Source organism: Danaus plexippus, unplaced genomic scaffold (assembly GCF_018135715.1).
Source record: "Danaus plexippus unplaced genomic scaffold, MEX_DaPlex mxdp_39, whole genome shotgun sequence".
Classification (NCBI taxonomy): Eukaryota; Metazoa; Arthropoda; class Insecta; order Lepidoptera; family Nymphalidae; genus Danaus; species Danaus plexippus.
The window spans coordinates 324980-348647 of record NW_026869860.1 but is presented as its reverse complement, the minus strand read 5'-3'; the positions used below and the strand labels follow the sequence as shown (position 1 = coordinate 348647).

The 23668-nt window shown below is 38.9% G+C and overlaps 1 protein-coding gene across 1 annotated transcript; it reads right to left on the bottom strand.

The window, feature by feature from the left end:
- Nucleotides 1-1435: 1435 nt before the first annotated feature.
- Nucleotides 1436-3327, bottom strand: LOC133320611 (uncharacterized). Its single transcript, XM_061529255.1, has one exon. It carries the CDS (start codon nt 3023-3025, stop codon nt 1436-1438), a length of 1590 nt encoding a protein of 529 aa, XP_061385239.1. The 5' UTR covers nt 3026-3327.
- Between the last annotated feature and the right edge of the window lie 20341 nt (nt 3328-23668).

Genomic DNA, 23668 nt, shown 5'->3' with positions numbered 1-23668 from the left:
AATAGGTAAATTAGTCGCGGCGGAAGGATTTTCAGGGCCTTATTCGTGATGCGATCAGGCCCCGATGCTTTTTTAGCGTGGAATGCGCGGATGATGTCGGTCACTTCCGGAAATGACGTTTCTTTTAACGCGGCGTCTACCGGTGGTTGCGTAAGTCTTTGAGCTACGTACTCTTCGACTTTATCTATGTGACCCGGGTCACTCGGTTGGTCGCTAGGGGAGCATTGACTCTCAAAACTGTCTGCTAGACATTCGGCCTTCTCTCTGTCGTCGAAAGCGGGTGGTCGGTTTGGTCTAACCAAAGGAGGCATTACCGAGACAGTGTCGCACTTCATTGCTCTCTGCAACGACCAGAATGCCTGGTGCGTTGGAGAGAGCGACGAGAGTTTCCTGTCCCAGCCGTCCTCTCGAAAGGAAGCGAGTGCTTCTCTCACTTGCCTTTGGAGATTACGTAGCGTTCTACGGTTATCGTCTGTCGGTGCTGTGTCATGGGCTCTAGTGGCGGCATTTTTTCTTCTAATTAAATCCCTAATCTCGGGAGGCAGTTCACGACGATCCCTGTGGGACACCGTGATCTGTCTCGTCGAATTGTCTAACGCTTGAGTTATATGTTTAGTAAATAGGGACATGGCGGTCTTCGCAGCTTCTGCTGAGTCTATGGTGTCAGGGATTTGGGATAGCTGCGAAGAGTCTGATTTTAATCGCTGTTCACAGCTTCCAATTGGTAATATTTTTTGTTTGGATTGCCGCGGTTTGGGGGGGTCCTAGCTGGATTAGTACTGGTCTGTGGTCTGAATCAAGCTCGGATAGCGCCTCTATCGAATGCAACTGGAGTGTTACGTTCTTCAAGAGGGCTATGTCGAGCACGTCAGGTCTGTCATGTGAGCCGTCATGGAAGGGGTATCGCGTCGGGTGTAGAGGAGCGGTGACCTCTATGTTGAGTTTGTCTACTAACTTGTCTAGGTCCCGTCCTCTAATATTTGATTGTCGGGAGTTCCAGCGAGGATGCTTACTATTTAGGTCCCCGGCCAGAATGACCGAGTTCCCTAACGAGAGAAGTGACTGAAGGTCGTTCTCCTCTATTGTTTTTGATGGGGAAAGATAAACGGATGCTAGTATGATGGGCTGATAGCCCGTCATACTCACCTGACAGATTGATGTTTCTATGTTTTGTAGCTGGGGAGGGTCAAGGGGTATGCAGTGAAGAGCCCTTCTGTAATATATAACTGTACCTCCTCCGGCGGAGAGGCGGTCGTTCCTAATGATGTTATAGTTCCCAATCTGTGGGTTTCTTTTACACGGTTTTAAGAAGGACTCTTGCACTAAAAGTATATCTATCTGGTGCTTAACTACGAAGTCTCGCACCAGTTCTATCTGAGGAGAGAGGCCGTTCGCGTTGTATGTAGCGACAGTCAGTGAGCGTGGTTTTGTCCGGTTAACAGCCATTGGCTTGGTACGCCCCGACGGCACTCAACATGCCCGCGTGCTGGCACATTGCCAGCATGCGCGCCTGAGGATTGCCGTTGGAGGCCCTCAGCTTGGCTGCTAAGGTCTGCACCTCCGCGGGGACTATTAGACTCGCGAAGTCGCAGACGAGTTGTAGGTCAGCCGCTAGGCCTACTGCCGGTGCCTTGGGGGCCTGGGGTGCCTTAGGGGCCTTCGGTGCCTGAGGGGCTTTTGGTGCCTGAGGGGCTTTTGGTGCCTGAGGGGCCTGTGGTGCCTGAGGGGCCTGAGGTGCCAGAGGGGCCTGGGGTGCCTGAGGGGCCTGAGGTGCCAGAGGGGCCTGGGGTGCCTGAGGGGCTTTCGGGCCTATTATGGCGCTTGAGCGTACCCAAACGTTTGTTGTCGGAGGTGCAGCGGGGATGAGAGCCGGCTCCCTGGCTTTGCCGGGGTGCCGCCCAACTTTCGCCCAGTGCGGGGCTTTGGGGCATCCGCGATAACTCGCGGGATGACCCCGCTGACCGCACAGGACGCAGCTAGGCGGCTCCTCCGTAGCCGATACTCTGCTGCAGTCGGACGTTGCGTGGTCCCCTAGGCACTTTACGCAGCGCGGGCGTGCGTAACAGAACCTTTGGGAGTGGCCGTATAATTGGCAACGGTGACATTGCCCCGGGGCTCCGCGGTTTCGAGGCGGCTCGATACGTAGATCGGATAACCGGCAGACGGATTTTAAATTATAAATCGCCTTACCTTCCGGGGTAAGGGACAAGTGCACTAGCACCATGTCGAACGGCCGTTTATTTGGCCTGTGCATGCGATGCACTTCCAACACTGGCAGGTTTTGGGACTGAAGGTCCTCTTTAATAATATTAACAGGTATCTCCGCGGGGAGACCCTTGATAATTACGGTTAGCCTACGTTCCTCCGGGAGGGCGTAGGTATGGTATTCGATATTGTTTTTACGCAATATCGATGACAGAGCACGGTGGTCGGACGGGGAGGCAGTAGATATTTTTATACCTACCGCCGTGTTGCGGGCTGAAATGTACCGGATGTTTTTGTTATTAAGGAGACTGGAAATGTCGTTCCAGTCCCTGTTCGTCCTGACGTATAGGGGCGGCGGGCTATTTGTTTTTGTGGGTGCGGACCCAGGTACCCCCGCAGGTACCGACACAGATGTGCCCGCAGGTGTTGACACAGGTGCGCGCGCAGCTGCGCCGGCAGCTGCGGGTGACGTAATAACTTTTTTGTTCGGCGGCGGCGCCTTCAGCGACTTAGCCGCCTTCCTCTTTCCCGATTTGGATATGACGGGCCTGAACCCGTCGCTATCCTCCTCGGCGTCCGAAGTCGGCGGCGTCGTCTCTTCTGACGATTGCTCGGCCTCCGAGCCGATTGGCGAGCAATCCATTTTGGATGGATTGCTATCCTGCGGGCATCCCGGTGAAGCCGGGCTGTCCGTGTCGAATGATACCGGCTGTATCGGGAACTTCTCGTTGAAGTCCCTGAACACTGACGGGGCGGTTTCAGAGAGGTACTTGATGAGTACCTCGAATCTCTCTATTATTTTCTCTATTTTAGTGCCCATGGTGGGCGACGGTAAATCGGGTGTCCTCCCTGCTTTGACAGGGAGGTGAGTGAATTTTTGGTAAACTATACTATGTCCCTGCTTTTAGGTAGCAGGGGTGTACCTAACTTCCCTATCGACTGTGTGGTACCTGATGGCAGGACAACGGCGACTTAAGCGACGGTGGCTGCTACCAACTTCTGAATCTTCTGATCGACGCCGGACACGTTGTTCTGGAACCCTCTTCTGACACTTTAACACTATTGTGCGATATTCGCATCGGAGCACTTTGCCGCACGTCTGCACCGTGCGGTGGTCAAACTGTCTCTTTGACTTGCCTCAGTGAAGGGCTATGTTTTATAGGTCTTACCCACACCACTCGATATTCAAGATGTTTACTTTTTAATTGTTACAAAATATATATTGAAAATATACATTTTATAAATAACTAAATAATATAAAAATAATAATAGTAATGTTTTGGTAAATGGTATTTGAAAGCGGGTTCCAATTTAAAGGTATACTAAACACATTTGACACGTTACTGGCGACGAACCGCTTTTGTACCTTAGTCTTACTCTTACTCTTTAATAATAATTCCTTCAGTATTAAATCAGATAATATTTTAAATACAATAAATATATTTTTAAGTGTTATTTATACATATAACAGTTATATAACAAAGCTGATTTCAATATAATTGTATACTAAACACTGGTTTGATATATTATTAACGACGCAACACTTTTATAAGTCTTACCCTCACTATTCGATTATTAATCTTTAAATGATAATTTATATAAAAATAGTATCTTAAATAAACATTGTATAAATATAGAACAGTATCCTAACACACGCATGTAGTTTGCATGAAAAATGCTTAGCTAAATCAGAGCTAATTAACTAGATGTATGAACCGGTATCCATTAATACATCTGTCGGGATGCCACCTAGTACCGCCGTAATTACGTCACGATTATTAATGTCAGTTACGACTTCTCGACAAAAATTTACGTTACCCGAGTTCGATCGTCCTTAAGCAAAACAGTTCGGTTCACTATGACCGACTTTCTTACAGAAATAACAAGCTACGGATTTAAATTGAAACGAATTAGTCCTTGAGGATTGAGGCAGAGGCAAGTTTCGTGGCTTAGTTTTATTAATGTCAGGTTTAGGCCGTTTATTACTGCATGATGCATTCATGTGTCCCCATTTATTATACTCACAGCATTTAATATTTATTTATTTATATATTTATATACCAAGAGAAGAAATAGTTACATAATTAATTATAAAAGACATGTGATGCACAAAGGATAACTTATCTCTTAAAAGAGACCTCTACGAGAAACCCTTTTCATAAAGGAAACTACATAAAGAAGCGTGGTGTACATAGGTACAATAAAAAGAGTGAAGGGAAAAAAAATATAGAGATTTATATATAGATAAGCAAACAAAAAAATATATAATAATAGAAAATGTTGATATTATACATACATAGATATATACATAAATATATACAAATAGTATGAATAAATAAACATTACATATCAGAAGGTAAAAGTGACAGAAGATGTCACTTAAGTTAATGTTTAAATGCAGGTGCACTTGGTCTCTCTTTGTAAACAGAAGGTGGGAGTGAGTTCCAAAGCTGTGCACCTTGGACAGAGAACGATTTACGGAAAAATTTTGTATTAAAGGAGGGGATATCGAGAGGCTCCACTATGCTATATTTTGCATATCAGGTTATATATGCCTGAATATAATGATGAAATTTAAGAATACTCCTTGCCATATAGACATCTAATAATTAATTATAACTGGCTATTGAATAATAATAGTATGTAATTTTACCAGACAAACGTTTCGTTATATACTTTTGTTGTTTGACGAATACCTTAACGAATACCATATCCCTAAACATAACGATAATTTTTAAGAATGTGCCCTCATATCTTAGAATTTACAAATTAAAAATGGCTTTGTAACATATCCCTGAATGTTAAGTTACAATATATTTATTGCCTATTAATGTTTTTTAGTCTGTGGATTTTTTCGATATTTAGAATATTTTCTACATAATTTGATAATTTTTTTAGAAAGTATTCTAAAAAAAATATCAAATTGTGTATTAGTTATCGTTTTATAATTAATTACAAAAACATTTTCGCTACGTCGAAAACTTCCTATATTAAATGAATCTTGATGGAAATAACATTGTGTTTTACCTAGTGTATTATATACTCCATTGAAGAGCATTTTATTTAACATATCTTTGGTTTAATTTTGTTTTAATTTATATCATGTAGCGAGAAATTTGAAAAATTTTCTAAATTTAAATATGGAAATTTAATGTTTAAATAAAATGAAACTAGTAAATTGTTGTTTGTGTTACGAAAAGGTATAATAATGTTGTTAATCTACTTCACATATTATATCATATTATTATCGTATGCTTTTGAAAAACTTCTATTAAAAAAAATAATAATAACAATACATTGACGATAAAAAATGTATATTATGGATATGGACATGGAGCTTATGAGCTTGTTGCATGTTAAGGTCCGTCAATAATTTTCACACAACTGGAAGCGTATCCCTAAGATGAACTAGAGACTTTCGAATCCCTAGTTTATCACTAGAAAGGAAACGGGACATAACAGAGTTAAATATAAATGAGAATATGACTGAAATCATACCGATATAGGTTAACCCGAAAGAATCATGAAAAGAGATACATAGATTTATGGACGACAGATGTGTCAGTCGAGATAGAACCTCTGAAGTAATTCTTATTAGTTATGAATGATTTTTTGTTAAATCGCATTTAAGTTAGTTGTAATTTGATAATAATTAATAATTACCTACAATTTTTTTATGACAAATATAATTCATATCAATACACACGATGTAACTCACAAGCACTACATATTTTAGTAATCAAGATTTTGTTTTTCAAATTTGGTTTGAAATTTGAAAATTTGGTTTTTCATGGCATTGCGTTTTCATGCGAATGCCAAGTCAATCTATTTATTTCAACATAAAATATTTTAATTTTAATGTGGTCACTATGAGATATGGTTAGATAGTTAATAACGTTATAACTTAAGACAGAAGGCCCCTTAAGAGGGGACCGAAAAGATCAACCGACTTGGTATTACGTACATGATCCAAAATTTTACAATGAAAGAACAGTGTTGCGGGACTTGTTTTTTTTTTAACTTTTGTTATCGATGGCATCTCATTTATTTTTATGGAAAACCTCCTTTTTCTCTTTTTTTCCAGTATGATCTACTTCTCTAACACTCGTGCTATCAACGAATTTTCTGAGAGCCCACTCTCTGACTTATGATACGAGCTACACGTGTATATTTATAGATTACCTTGAAAAGTGGACAGAAAATTCAAAATATTTTAGTTTTTCCCTGAGTTATTCACTAAACACAAATTGTTTTCAAAATTTTGAAGCTTCTTTATAAACTAGAAGCGCCTTACAGTTTTGATGATGGGTCAGTCAGTGAATGAAAAATTTAACAAAACTAAGAACTTTGTCTAGTTGTAATGCTTGAGCTACTTTTTTCTTGCTTACCAGAAATATAGGCGTCAAGTTTAATGCGAAATGTACTTATAGGTCGAAAATGGCCCGAAATAATTTGAGAAAAGTGTAATACGGCCATGCCGCTTTTTTATTTTTGCTTCACTTGGCGGTTCACTATCGTACCAACAGATTAATTTTACATTTCATTTTTCAGACAATATCGACTTTTATCTATAGTAACAAAATAGTTTTAAATCCAATTACCACTTCAATAAGTAAATATATATGTACAAAATTTCTAATTAATTAATGTCGGTTAGGTATGCGTGTTCATATTGTATCATATCGGTTTCGGTTTAAAGCCATTTATTTCTCATAAAGAACACAAAAGTTCACTTATAATAAGAAATCACAATAATTTTGCTTGAGGGTACATTTAAAAGTCTGTAGTTATATTAGACAAACATGTTTAGGTAGGGGTTATATTAACTTATAAATTATTTTGCACATATTCCATTACACGTTTTTTGAATATAGGAAAACTCTTGCTATTAATGATTAAGTCTGATAATTTATTATAAATTTGAACTCCTTCAAATAAAATGTTTTTCTTTCCATAGTTGGTTTTGGTTTTTGGAAGTTCTAGTTTATTACGTTTTCTAGTGTGGTATGTATGTGTTTTTTTATGAAAGTGTAATTGTAAATGTGTTTTATTTGTTATTATTTTTCTAATCAACATGCAGGTTTTTAAAGTGTATAATTGATTTATATTAAGAAATTTTGTTTTTTTTTTTTTTTATATAATTCAACGGATGGCGTCATATAATCATATTTATAAAGAACTTTAATAATTTTATTTTGTAAAGTTTGTAATGACTTTATGTTAGACTTCGCAGCAGTTCCCCATATTTCAATAAGATATTCGATATGAGGTTTTACTAAAGAATTATAAATAATAGGACGAATTGTATTAGGTATACATAAGGAAATTCTACGTAGTGCTCCTATCAAAGGGGATATTTTATTTTTAAGATGATCAATATGATATTGCCAGGTTAACTTGCTATCCATTATAAGACCTAAATATTTTTCATGATCAGTTTTATTTATTGGCTCGTTAAAAATTGTTAGTTGGTCATGATTTGGTATATTTTTATTTTTAGGCGCGAAGATCATATATGATGTCTTTTTGGTATTAATAGTTAATAAATATCTCAAGTGTATCCTACGACGATCCCTATGTACACTACGGGGTTCTGAAACCTTCGCACAAATCGGTAGATTTAAAATTCTCTCTTTATATAAAAGAAATGTATGTAATGTATGATTAATTACATACCCACATGATCACGCAGTTTGTAGTCATTGATACAGCCACATAGTCGGATAGTATTATTAATGAAGCACACAGTTACATTTTCCATAACCATGACATTAGAAAATCATAAAGTCTTGGTCGTTGACAGACTCTTACGCATCGGTGATATCTGTTGTTATTTTAATAAAACATAAGTGGATTTAATATGGTTACTATGACAACCGACATAAAACCTAATTTTATGACGGTGACGTGTTAATAGAATGAAGATCCAAATCTACCGTACAATCGGATATGATATTAATCGGTAATTTAATGGACCGAATGATTCGTTGTGAATTCGCAATGCGAATGTAAGACACTCCGTCTCTGCTTAATACGAGTACATCGGTGCCTATAACTACCGGAGTATTCAAAAACGTACTCGGTACTTATATTATTTGGTATTTCCGCGCCACCAAAACCACGCAACAGTGGAATGCACGTGTTAGAATATAGTTAAAATATTTTATAAGAAAACTAGATTTACATACATATTTCAAATAAAATAGTTCATTAAACACATAATAACATTTATTTTCTGTTCATTTTAACATTTAACAAAACTATTGTTTTTTTATAAAGAAAAACCATACAATAAAATACACTTATCTCATCTATGTATTTCGCAAAATGGTTTTCACTATATCCAGAACTTTTCGCTTGAAGGTCTGTCCCTTGTTGGTGTCCGACGTGAGAACTGACTTGCCCCAGTGAAGGGCTATGTTTTATAGGTCTTACCCACACCACTCGATATTCAAGATGTTTACTTTTTAATTGTTACAAAATATATATTGAAAATATACATTTTATAAATAACTAAATAATATAAAAATAATAATAGTAATGTTTTGGTAAATGGTATTTGAAAGCGGGTTCCAATTTAAAGGTATACTAAACACATTTGACACGTTACTGGCGACGAACCGCTTTTGTACCTTAGTCTTACTCTTACTCTTTAATAATAATTCCTTCAGTATTAAATCAGATAATATTTTAAATACAATAAATATATTTTTAAGTGTTATTTATACATATAACAGTTATATAACAAAGCTGATTTCAATATAATTGTATACTAAACACTGGTTTGATATATTATTAACGACGCAACACTTTCATAAGTCTTACCCTCACTATTCGATTATTAATCTTTAAATGATAATTTATATAAAAATAGTATCTTAAATAAACATTGTATAAATATAGAACAGTATCCTAACACACGCATGTAGTTTGCATGAAAAATGCTTAGCTAAATCAGAGCTAATTAACTAGATGTATGAACCGGTATCCATTAATACATCTGTCGGGATGCCACCTAGTACCGCCGTAATTACGTCACGATTATTAATGTCAGTTACGACTTCTCGACAAAAATTTACGTTACCCGAGTTCGATCGTCCTTAAGCAAAACAGTTCGGTTCACTATGACCGACTTTCTTACAGAAATAACAAGCTACGGATTTAAATTGAAACGAATTAGTCCTTGAGGATTGAGGCAGAGGCAAGTTTCGTGGCTTAGTTTTATTAATGTCAGGTTTAGGCCGTTTATTACTGCATGATGCACTCATGTGTCCCCATTTATTATACTCACAGCATTTATTATTTATTTATTTATATACCAAGAGAAGAAATAGTTACTTAATTAATTATAAAAGACATGTGATGCACAAAGGATAACTTATCTCTTAAAAGAGACCTCTACGAGAAACCCTTTTCATAAAGGAAACTACATAAAGAAGCGTGGTGTACATAGGTACAATAAAAAGAGTGAAGGGAAAAAAATATAGAGATTTATATATAGATAAGCAAACAAAAAAATATATAATAATAGAAAATTTTGATATTATACATACATAGATATATACATAAATATACATATATACAAATAGTATATATAAATATATACAAATAGTATGAATAAATAAACATTACATATCAGAAGGTAAAAGTGACAGAAGATGTCACTTAAGTTAATGTTTAAAAACAGGTGTACTTGGTCTCTCTTTGTAAACAGAAAGTGGGAGTGAGTTCCAAAGCTGTGCACCTTGGACAGAGAACGATTTATGGAAAAATTTTGTATTAAAGGAGGGGATATCGAGAGGCTCCACTATGCTATATTTTGTATATCAGGTTATATATGCCTGAATATAATGATGAAATTTAAGAATACTCCTTGCCATATAGACAACTTATAATTAATTATAACTGGCTATTGAATAATAATAGTATGTAATTTTGCCAGACAAACGTTTCGTTATATACTTTTGTTGTTTGACGAATACCTTAACGAATACCATATCCCTAAACATAACGATAATATTTAAGAATGTGCATTCATATCTTAGAATTTATAAATTAAAAATGCCTATGTGACATACAAACTGTGTGATCATGTGGGTATGTAATTAATTATACATTACATACATTTCTTTTATATAAAGAGAGAATTTTAAATCTACCGATTTGTGCGAAGGTTTCAGAACCCCGTAGTGTACATAGGGATCGTCGTAGGATAGACTTGAGATATTTATTAACTATTAATACCAAAAAGACATCATATATGATCTTCGCGCCTAAAAATAAAAATATACCAAATCATTACCAACTAACAATTTTTAACGAGCCAATAAATAAAACTGATCATGAAAAATATTTAAGTCTTACAAATGGATAGCAAGTTAACCTGGCAATATCATATTGATCATCTTAAAATTAAAATATCCCCTTTGATAGGAGCACTACGTAGAATTTCGTTATATATACCTAATACAATTCGTCCTATTATTTATAATTCTTTAGTAAAACCTCATATCGAATATCTTATTGAAATATGGGGAACTGCTGCGAAGTCTAACATAAAGTCATTACAAACTTTACAAAATAAAATTATTAAAGTTCTTTATAAATATGATTATATGACGCCATCCGTTGAATTATATAAAAAAAAAAAAAAAAAAAAAAAACAAAATTTCTTAATATAAATCAATTATACACTTTAAAAACCTGCATGTTGATTAGAAAAATAATAACAAATAAAACACATTTACAATTACACTTTCATAAAAAAACACATACATACCACACTAGAAAACGTAATAAACTAGAACTTCCAAAAACCAGAACCAACTATGGAAAGAAAAACATTTTATTTGAAGGAGTTCAAATTATAATAAATTATCAGACTTAATCATTAATAGCAAGAGTTTTCCTATATTCAAAAACCGTGTAATGGAATATGTGCAAAATAATTTATAAGTTAATGTAACCCCTACCTAAACATGTTTGTCTAATATAACTACCCGCAACATTTCATTTTACTGTATATAATTCATAAGGCAGACTTTTAAATGTACCCTCAAGCAAAATTATTGTGATTTCTTATTATAAGTGAACTTTTGTGTTCTTTATGAGAAATAAATGGCTTTAAACCGAAACCGATATGATACAATATGAACACTCATACCTAACCGACATTAATTAATTAGAAATTTTGTACATATGTATATATTTGCTTATTGAAGTGGTAATTGGATTTAAAACTATTTTGTTACTATAGATAAAAGTCGATATTGTCTGAAAAATGAAATGTAAAATTAACCTGTTGGTACGATAGTGAACCGCCAAGTGAAGCAAAAATAAAAAAGCGGCATGGCCGTATTACACTTTTCTCAAATTATTTCGGGCCATTTTCGACCTATAAGTACATTTCGCATTAAACTTGACGCCTATATTTCTGGTAAGCAAGAAAAAAGTAGCTCAAGCATTACAACTAGACAAAGTTCTTAGTTTTGTTAAATTTTTTCATTCACTGACTGACCCATCATCAAAACTGTAAGGCGCTTCTAGTTTATAAAGAAGCTTCAAAATTTTGAAAACAATTTGTGTTTAGTGAATAACTCAGGGAAAAACTAAAATATTTTGAATTTTCTGTCCACTTTTCAAGGTAATCTATAAATATACACGTGTAGCTCGTATCATAAGTCAGAGAGTGGGCTCTCAGAAAATTCGTTGATAGCACGAGTGTTAGAGAAGTAGATCATACTGGAAAAAAAGAGAAAAAGGAGGTTTTCCACAAAAATAAATGAGAAGCCATCGATAACAAAAGTTAAAAAAAAAAACAAGTCCCGCAACACTGTTCTTTCATTGTAAAATTTTGGATGATGTACGTAATACCAAGTCGGTCGATCTTTTCGGTCCCCTCTTAAGGGGCCTTCTGTCTTAAGTTATAACGTTATTAACTATCTAACCATATCTCATAGTGACCACATTAAAATTAAAAATATTTTATGTTTAAATAAATAGATTGACTTGGCATTCGCATGAAAACGCAATGCCATGAAAAACCAAATTTTTTATCAGCAAACCAAGTCTCGCAACTCAGCCAACTCGCAATTCCCGAGCGCATTAAGCAATCTTGATTACTAAAATATGTAGTGCTTGTGAGTTACATCGTGTGTATTGATATGAATTATATTTGTCATAAAAAAATTGTAGGTAATTATTAATTATTATCAAATTACAACTAACTTAAATGCGATTTAACAAAAAATTATTCATAACTAATAAGAATTACTTCAGAGGTTCTATCTCGACTGACACATCTGTCGTCCATAAATCTATGTATCTCTTTTCATGATTTCTTTCGGGTTATAACCTATATCGGTATGATTTCAGTCATATTCTCATTTATATTTAACTCTGTTATGTCCCGTTTCCTTTCTAGTGATAAACTAGGGATTCGAAAGTCTCTAGTTCATCTTAGGGATACGCTTCCAGTTGTGTGAAAATTATTGACGGACCTTAACATGCAACAAGCTCATAAGCTCCATGTCCATATCCATAATATACATTTTTTATCGTCAATGTATTGTTATTATTATTTTTTTTTAATAGAAGTTTTTCAAAAGCATACGATAATAATATGATATAATATGTGAAGTAGATAATTATGATTTCGACGGTCGGTGGATGCAATGAAACCAAAATTTAAATGACTTAATTTAATTTTAAATCTAAATTACAATTAATTGGTTCGACTATATTGTACGAAGGGTGAACAAATAGTGACACAATATTCTAAAATATTCGAAAAAGAAATATAAAACTAAAAAGTCTGTTCACACGGAACTGCTGAGTCAGACCCGTGTAGAATGAACAAGTTTACTTAGAAGCTTAGCGCGGCCTGCGATTACACCGTAACTCTTTTAATATCTAATTTAACTATCACTATGACACCGTCACGTAACACCTCCCTCCTGAAGATCAGCGAGTATGGGCAACGTTAGTTGTGAATTGAGCTGGGGGTTGATTGAGGTCGACCCTTCTGGTTGGTGTTGGGATGGTGTAAACTGCTTGCAATTCCATCTGGTTGTCTTCAGGGTTGTCTCCGGAATGTAATGTCCGCTTGTAGAAATACTTGCGATATAATAGAGCGGCGGCTAGTGTGCCTACACTCATCAGTACCACGTAGAGAGGGATAGTGGTGTGATACAGTGTATAATTTGGGTTCTGGTCTAGGGTCAGCAAAGGTTGTAAGCCGACCTTGGTGTTTATTTCATGAAGACGCTTCAGATCGATAGAGTTCAGTTTAATTTTAGATGCTGAGGCTGGAGTGACGTTGTAGCTGGGCAGGTCCATTATTCTCACCGCTTGTCCTTTTAGCCGGTTATTGACGTTCGTTAATGTAAACTGCGGTGTTTCAATATAACATGCTTGAGGAATTGTAACGAGGTAGCTGCCGTGTAGTGTGCGATACGAATCTTGTCCACAGGATAAATGAGTTTTAGTCGGAGCTGGGATACTGATGCTGTAGTGTAGATCGTCGAGTTTCTCAAAAGCTGCCTTCTTCAATGATACGGTGATAGGGTTGCACGACGAACCACGTTGCTGAGTTAAGATGAGATGCTGGATACAATCATTGGATTCCTGGCTTTGAAGATGGCGATTATCCTCGCAAAGATACCACTTACTGGACTTAGGGCATTCTGCCTCTATGTACATGAAATCTTTCTCATACAAGGTTAGGTAAGGGAACGGTGGAATAAGGATTTCTTGATTAAGGTTAGGTATAATAGATAGTTTATACATATCATAAGTATAAGGCAAAACTATGGGGATTTTATAAACTATAACTATTTTATTTCCTACGTAATAAGAACCTATCTTAATTATATCAAAGTAACCCCTAATATCTAAATCTAACACCTTCTGACTGCCATATAGGTTTTTAACATTACTTATCATTGAATTCATAGTTTCTAAATTCAAGACCGCATGATGCACGGTGGACAGTTTAATAAAACCTAGTACGTTTTGAAGTTTATATAGCTCATGGGTAACGGAATCTACATTATCAGTTATAATTAAAAGTATCTGAGCTAAATGTGCATACTTAATTAAGTCGTTATCACTCGTAATAATGCTTTCACTTATTTCATTATTAAGGGCTTGCAAATGACTCTGATTTTCTATTATATTACTTATAATTTTTGAATACTGTGAGGACCATTCTTTAGAGAGACTGACATGACTATTGAATTCAGTGACTAATTTGTTTTCACTGGCCTGAAGGGATTTTATAGCTTCATCATAATGCTGAGCGTCCGTGTAGTCGAGATTTCCCGTTATACTTTTGATCACTGACCCGAGTCCATCTATGAGGCCTCTCTTTGCACGATCTGTCTCAAAAGACTTTAATTGGTTTAAAACATTATAAAGCTTATTTTCCAAGTAATTCATGTGAGGTTGATATAATGAGTTGGTTCTATTATGTAATTGAGGGCTAAAACTATCTAGTTGGTTTTTCACAGATTCGATTGTACTGCGTATCTCATGAAGGTCTATGTGTTGTATGAAAGAATGATAGTGAGATATAATCTTAGCTAAACCTAGTTTGAATGGTAAAATTCCGGGTCCATTTCCCAAAGTCTCAAGTTTTATCTCTTGCGTTAGGGCTGGTATGAGGAAGAGATGAAGTACCAGGAGTTTCCTGCAACAATTGTGCACTTTTAGGTACTCTTTTTAATCTAGACTTGGAAATAAGGCCTTGTTTTCGTTTAGTGTAAATGTGAATTGGGAGATTAGCTGTCACCTCATCACGTGTGTAACGCGGAGCCAACTTTTGACGCGAGGCAACTGGGTTTTTAATGAAAACGGGTTGGTCAGGTGAATAGGTAACTTCAGGCTCGCGATCCTTATTATGTCCTGCCATTATATTAGTCCGTTCGTTGATACCTATCTCGTGAACCGTGTTATATACTATAGTCATTTTAGCTTTATGATCTATCATGTATTGTTGTAACAAGTGTGCGGAAATGTCTATATTAAAAGGATCACGAGGATCGAAATGTCCTGTAACAAGATCTAGAGGTTTACACTTAGTAAAACTATGAATACTACTGTTATAAGCTAAAATCGCGTAAGGCATAATATTAATTACTGAATGTGATTTTTGGCTCAATTTAAGAATACGTAAATGTTCTAGTATAGTAGAATGGAATCTTTCCACAATTCCATTTTCATTCGGTGTATGTGGAGCAACCCTATGATGGTGAATTTTATGAAATTTAACAAATTCTGCCATAAGCTGATTAGTAAATTCAGTTCCATTATCGGTAACAATAGTAATCGGTACGCCATGGTTAGTGCAGAAGTTAAGTAAACCCTGTAAGACGCTAACTGCAGTTCCATCTCTCAAATGATAAGCCTGACCAAATTTTGAAAATGCATCTACAATAGTTAAGAATTTTTCACTCTGTATAGTCAAGAGATCCAAATGTACTAATTCAAATGGCCTTGTGGCAGGTGTTAAAACTTGAAATTGCTGCCTGATAGGGTTGCGGTCATATTTTGCTTGACCACATATAATGCATTCGTTTATAAATTTTGATATATGCTCTTTCATCTTAGGCCAAAAATATCTGTGAGAGAGAGAAAGGTAGCATTCATTGATGCCTCGATGATTAGTTTTCCCAATGTGGTATTTATGAATGATGTCTTGTTGCTGGAGATACTCTCTTACATTTTCTACTTCCCTTTTTACTACAAATAATCGCATAGCAGAATTTTTGAAGTTATTTTGAATAATAGGTATTATTTGGTACATAGCCAAAGCTGGATTTATGAGTAAGCCAGTGTTAATTTTTGGAAGGACATGCTCTTTTATTGCATTTACAACATCTTCTTCTAAATTTGATTGTGAAACCTGTAAGTTAATTCTAGTATAAGCATCGAAAGGTTTTGTTACACTTGTTCTACCCTTGATATCTCCAACTATATTGAAAACTATTTGTTTTGTGAACTTATTTAATGGGTAATCGGATATAGGTATTTCCAGTATGGGATTTTCAGCACTAGTATGAGCTGTAGCCGTTGATGAATTTTCATCAACATCTGGGGCTGTTAAAGTTCTAGAGTCATCTGAAGTAGATGGATTTGCAATGATAGATGAAAGTTCCTCATTATTAAGTTCAATACGAGAGAGGGCATCTGCATTGGTATTATATTTTCCTTGTTTGTATGTAACTGAAAAATCGTATTCGCTAAGTTTGAGACGCCATCTGGTTAATCGAGAATTGGGTTCTTTCAAGTTCATAACCCATTGTAAAGGCCTATGATCAGTAATGATTTTAAACTTCCGCCCAAATAAATAAGGTCTAAAATACTTTGTAGCCCAAACTATAGCTAAAAGCTCCTTTTCAATAGTACTATAGTTAGTCTCACTGTCATTAAGTGTACGGGATGCATATGCTATGGGTTTATCTGATCCTATGTTACCTTGAGATAGAACGGCACCTATGGCTACGTTAGACGCATCAGTTGTCAGTATAAAGTCTTTACTAAAATCAGGATATTGTAGGATCGGATCATTTGTTAGAAGAGTTTTACAGTGCTCGAAACAATTTTTGTAATTTTGATCTAATGTTATTTTGTTTCCCTTTTTAAGACAATTAGTTAGAGGTTTAGTCACACGTGCAAAGTTAGGTATGAATTTTCTGTAATAGCCTAGTAATCCGAGAAAACGTTTGATTTCGGTTATAGTTTTAGGAAGGGGATAATTTTGAATAGCCTGGATTTTGTTAGGATTTGGTTTTACACCATCTCTACCTATTATATGACCTAAAAATTCAGTTTCCAATTTCAAAAACTCAGATTTATCCATCTGGATTTTGAAATTAGACTCTCTCAATTTTTTAAATACCTTCTCAAGGTTAATTACGTGCTCTTGCAATGATGTACTAAAGACTATTATGTCATCTAGGTAAACGAGGCAAACCTGATTTTGAAGATCTTTAAGGACATTGTCCATCACACGTTGGAATGTGGATGGAGAGTTTTTTAAACCCATTGGCATTCTCAAAAATTCGTAATGACCATTCTCAACATTGAATGTGGTTTTTTCAACATCCGCGGGGTCCATCTCTACTTGATAGAAACCACTAGCTAAATCCAGGGTTGTGAAGTATTGACATTTTCCAAGTTTATCTAATACATCTGTTATATTCGGAATTGGGTACTTATCATCAACTGTTTTCTCGTTTACCTTTCGAAAATCAACGACGAGACGCCATTTGATTTTATTGGATGCATCAGCCTTTTTCGGTACTATCCATATAGGAGAGCTCCAAGCAGACTCTGATGGTCGGATAATATTCTGCTCGAGCATCTTTTTGATTTGATCTCTAACTTCCTGTCTATGCACATGCGGATATCTATAACTTTTAGTATGTACGGGGATTTCATCAGTAGTTTTTATTTTATGTTTTATTTTGTTGGTGAAGGTTAAGGGTTCACCCTCAAGATAAAACACGTCCGCGTAGCTGGCACAAAGATTAATCAGGTTAGCACGTTCTTCTGCGTTCATATGATCTGTTCGGAGACGAGATAAAACTTTTTTTATGCGGTCTGATAAAATCTCAGTATTAGTACATTCAAAATTAAAAAGCGAAGCTTCTACAGGTCGGTCCATGGAAAATACGATATCATTAGATGAAGGGTTAGTTATCTCTACCCAAGCGCGGTTATTAACTACTTTAGTTAGACATTCAGGAATTATACAATTACATATAGATTGATTTTCCACTATTACATCACCATCCTGCGTATTAATAGGTAATCTAACTAGTTTAGAAGAATTAGCGGGGATAATCTCTTCATAAAGATTAACGTTTTTAGAGTCATACATGTGTATAGGAATATGTGTACTGCGGGTTTTTAGAATTCTGTTTTTAAGATCAATATTACAGTCAAACGCACTCAATAAATCTAAACCTATAAGTCCGTCGAAGTAATTATGGAATTTATATATGAATAGTGTCATGTCGCCTTGCTCTTTAAATTCAGGGAAATATGGTAAAGTAATGGAATATTCATTTGTACTAGTGGCGTGCACATTAGTGACCTCAAATGGTTCATAATTAAGGGGTATATGATTAAAGTATTTTTCAACGGATTCCGGACTAATAAATGACTGGTTTGCGCCTGTGTCTATTAACAATTTAAGTGGAGGTTCTGAAATTTGAATATAACCTAATTGCCTCTGTATGTGGAAATTGAGCTCTATTTTGGCTTTTCTGGTTTTAAGACTTCCTGAAAATTTTCATCTTTACTATCCTTACAGGTGGAAATGGGTTCATCTACGTTATATACTGCAGAGGGTTCTTCGGAGGTATAATATGGCTCATAATGTTCATTATATTGATCATAATCATAGTAATACTGATCATAATCGGGATAATATTCATACTCATTATAGTTATAATCATCGTCAAATTCATTGAAATTTAACTCACGGGTTTTGAAATAATTACTAGGAGGTGGATTGCCAAATTTACGCCAATCATGCCCTGTAGGGGGGAAATTCCTAGGTATAAAGTGACTCACACCACTCATCGGACGTGGTTTAAATGGTTGTTGGGGTTGCTGAGGACTATTAGGCAATCTAAAAAGATTACTTTGCGGATTATAATTCTGAGGCAGAGCGCGCATTACTTGTTGAGTTCGAGAGGGGCCACGGGGTGGTTGCATCTGTTGTGGTTGGCTCGGACGCCATCCTTGGTTATTTGGTAATGCGAATGACCTTGATGGACCAGGCATGTTCTGGTGCCTGAAGGGCATATTATATGGTACGAAATTGTTAGGCGGTAAATGGATTGCATTAGATTTCAAATGAGTTTGATGAAGATCTTTCCTAGAAACACCTTCATTTCTTTGTTGTAAATACAGAGTATTAAGTTCGTCTCGAACAAATTGAAAAGCCTTTTCAATAGACTCCGGTCGCATACAGCGGATCCTACAACCTAAGGGGTCTATTAAACCTCGCAAGTATGCTTGAAGAGTAAGTAAGTAAGTAAGCTTTTTATATAAGTCTCGTTTAGCTTCTATGGTAGTTGGGACAGATTCATGTAAAGAGATATATGTCATAATGGTACTATATAAATTCTGGCACCTCTCATAAAATTCCTGAGGTGTGCTATTACCCTGTGTTTGTAATGAAAGATCACTATAAAGAGCGGTCTCGTCACGGTGATCTGCAAAATTGTTCACTAACGCACTCCTGATACCTAGCCAGTTTTCTGGTATCCCATTGGAATTAATTAGCCTAGCCGCGGGTCCAGAAATTTTATTTAAGATTCCGTTTATTAAAGCCAAATTAGACAACTCGTTTCCAGGACCCGGTTGGAAATATTGCAATACTAATTGATCGCATAAATTAATGAAACGGGTTAAAACATGAGTGTTCCCGTCGAAATCGGGTAGCAACCTTAGTGATTCGTAGATATTGTCAATGTCAGCCATTTTTACGTTTAAATCTCTATTTTCGTCTATTATATTAAACTTATTATTTTTATCTAACCTATTCTTTAATCTAGAGTTGCGATATTCGAGTGGATGAAAAATCTTGGTTGCTTAAAATAACACACACATTTAAAATAATACACAATTAAATTCAAAAAGTAAGTTTAAACAATCGAAAGAAACGAACATAAAATATAATAAAAATCACACTAATTGATTTGTAAGTCAGGTGAAAATGTAAGTTTATTCAAAACTATATTCTTTATGAAATAAATCGATTTTATTAAATAAAGAATAGAAAAAAAAATTGATTAACTACGTCTATAAAAGAAATTAATTAATTTTTTACTGAACCCTAATAAGGTATATGTGAGTAATTAATTAATAAAATAGTTATAGTCTTACTAAATTAAGGATATGAACTAGGAAAGTAAGGACTGAGATAGATTCAAAGTACTTACAGCATATCTGGATTTTGGTATCAATTGCGGAATCAATTTTCAGATCTCCCCCGAACCGTTCGAACCGAATAGGTTTCGGATACTCGAAAACGGTGCTTAGCCACCCGGGTAGCTCGCGAACACGGTATCGAAGTTGGATATTATCACGAACTATCCGCGAGTATCCTACCGTCTGCGCCAATTATGATTTCGACGGTCGGTGGATGCAATGAAACCAAAATTTAAATGACTTAATTTAATTTTAAATTTAAATTACAATTAATTGGTTCGACTATATTGTACGAAGGGTGAACAAATAGTGACACAATATTCTAAAATATTCGAAAAAGAAATATAAAACTAAAAAGTCTGTTCACACGGAACTGCTGAGTCAGACCCGTGTAGAATGAACAAGTTTACTTAGAAGCTTAGCGCGGCCTGCGATTACACCGTAACTCTTTTAATATCTAATTTAACTATCACTATGACACCGTCACGTAACAAGATTAACAACATTATTATACCTTTTCGTAACACAAACAACAATTTACTAGTTTCATTTTATTTAAACATTAAATTTCCATATTTAAATTTAGAAAATTTTTCAAATTTCTCGCTACATGATATAAATTAAAACAAAATTAAACCAAAGATATGTTAAATAAAATGCTCTTCAATGGAGTATATAATACACTAGGTAAAACACAATCCACCGCTACATACGGTTCGAAGTGTCTGCCACTCCTGCCGGTCGCCGGAGTCCAGCGTCGAGTTCCTCGTCGTCCCGGGAGAGAAGTCGGTTCCCGCGTTGGGCCCTGTCAAGGCTCAATAGGGAACTGGCTGAGGAAGCGGCCGTTGTCGGCCGCTGGAGTCTCCCGGGGAGTGAGGAGTTGGGGGTGGACGAGGGGGCTAATCGCTTTGGGGACGTTCTCCATAACGTCTGCAGAGCGGCGATGCCCCCTGTTGGACGTCCACCCCCGCGGGGTGCGGTGTACTGGTGGTCGGACCACATTTCCGACCTCCGGGTCGCCTGCAACGGGGCCAGGAGGGCATACACCCGGAGCAGGCGACGCCGCCCCCAGGACGAGGAGCGTGATGGCCGGCTGTACAGGGTCTACGTGGCGAAAAAGTTGATCCTGCAGCAGGCCATCTGCCGGGCCAAGGAGGCAGCCTGGCTGGAGCTGGTGGAGGGGCTCGATCGAGACCCCTGGGGCCGACCGTACAAGCGGGCGCGGAATAAAATCTGCGCCCAGTCGGCTCCCATCACGGAGGTGCTCCAGCCGGCTGTTCTGAGGGGGATCATCGGGGAACTTTTCCCCGACGCCCCGACGGGATTCACTCCCCCCAGAATGGCTCGGCAGACGCTGGAAGAGGGCGACCGCGTTCCGCCCACCGTCACGGAGTCTGAAATGGAGGCGATTTTGGCTCGCCTCCAGAGTAAGAAGAGCGCACCGGGTCCGGACGGGGTGCACGGGAGGGTTCTGGCCCTCTCCCTGGGGCACCTCGGAGGAGCCCTCAGGGAGCTGTTCGACCTCTGTCTGAGGTCCGAGCAGTTCCCGAGGGCCTGGAAGGAAGGCCGGCTATGCCTACTTCCGAAAGGCAGCCGGCCTCCGGACTCGGCTTCTGCGGTGCGACCGGTGGTTGTGCTGAACGAAGCGGGGAAGGCTTTTGAGAAGATTATAGCCACCCGTCTCGTTCGGCACCTGGAGGAAGGCTCGGGACCGGGACTTTCAGAGTCCCAGTTCGGGTTCCGAGCCCACCGGTCGACCGTTGATGCCCTCAAACGCCTGAGGGCAGTGACGGAAGAGGCGGAACGCAGAGGAGAGGTAGTGTTGGCGGTGTCGCTGGACATCGCCAACGCCTTCAACAGCCTCCCACACAGCGCGATACAGGCGGCACTCGTATACTTCGGAGTGCCCCTGTATCTGAGGAGGCTGTTAGGCAGCTACCTCTCCCAGAGGAGGGTGGCAGTCGAGAACCGGAGGGGGTCCATAGAGTGGTGGACAGTCGACAACGGCGTTCCACAGGGTTCGGTATTGGGACCTGTCCTGTGGAACGTCGGGTATGACTGGGTCCTGCGGAGCCGCCTCCTCCCGGGATGGGTGTCATATGCTACGCTGATGATACCCTCGTCTTATCCCGGGGACGGAGCTACAAGGAGGCGGCGCGGCTGGCCGAGGTCGGAACTGAGCTCGTGGTCAGCCGCATAGAGAGGTTGGGGCTTCGGGTCAGAATCGACAAGACCGAAGCCCTCCTCTTCCGCGGGACTGGGCGGAAAGGACCCCCGCCGGGTGCCACCCTCCTCATAGGAGGAGGGAGGGTCAGGGTGAGCCCTACCATGAAATATCTGGGGCTCACCCTTGACGGAGGGTGGACCTTCGTGCCCCATTTCAGAGAGTTGGGGCCGAAGGTCATGAGGACGGCAGGTGCGCTGGGGAAATTCCTCCCGAACCTCGGAGGTTCCAGCGCAGCTTGCAGGCGGCTATACTCTGGGGTCTGTCGGAGTATAGCCACGTACGGTACTCCCGTATGGGCTGATCGCCCGATGAGCTGCGGGGTCAAGGCCCTTCTGCGCTCGGCGCAAAGGGCGCCCGCGGTGAAGGTGGTCAGGGGGTACCGTACGGTCTCCTGGCCCGCAGCGACGGTTCTGCTGGCGATCCGCCTTGGGATCTTGTGGCGTCGGTGCTGGCCGAGGTGTTCTTTTACGTCTCAGGTAGGAGGGCTCTCGGAGAAAACCCTTCGTCAGAGGAGATCCGGGCGGTTCGCCGGCAGGGGGAGTCGCGCCTTATGCGGGAGTGGGGGGAGGACCTGGCGGGCCAGCCGTACGGTAAACGTACAACGGCTGCACTCCGTCCGGTCCTAGAGCGTTGGATGAGGCGGAAACGCAAACCCCTCACTTTCCGTCTGACGCAGGTTTTCACCGGGCACGGCTGCTTCGGTGACTACTTGTGTCGGACGGCCAGGAGAAAGCCGGGAGGAGGCTGCCATGAGTGCGGCGCTGCGGTGGACTCGGCCCAGCACACCCTCGAGGTGTGCCCGAGATGGGCTGCGCAGCGCCAAGACCTTGTGGCGGCGCTCGGCGGAGTGGGCTTGTCGCTTTCGAGTGTCGCGGAGAAAATGCTCGAGAGTGACAGGTTCTGGATGGCGGTGTCCTCCTTCTGTGAGACGGTCATGTCCACGAAGGAGGCACCTGAGCGGGAACGGGAGGTTGCGGTCTGTGCACCCTCTCTCCGCAGAAGACGGACGGGTGCGCGCCGGGGGCGATAACAACGCTTCCAATAGCGCCCCTGCGACCCTGGCTGGGGTTGGGCTGGTAACCCGGCTCCTGTGAAAGCCCGGCGTCGTCGGGCCGGTCCTAATTTCCGGGATCGCCCCCTTTCTCCGAGGGAGTAAGTTCGGTCTTTGTCAGGACCGGCCAGTCGCTGGTGTGCCCTGTCGCTGACAGATCCGGGGTGTACCAACATAGCGGCCCATGGCTTTCGCAGTGGTTTTAGTGAGTAGGGACCTGCCCAGGTCGAGTCTCACAC

Coding starts and splice junctions, on each gene's coding strand:
- LOC133320611 (XM_061529255.1), bottom strand. CDS start 3,025: ATGGGCACTAAAATAGAGAAAATAATAGAGAGATTCGAGGTACTCATC.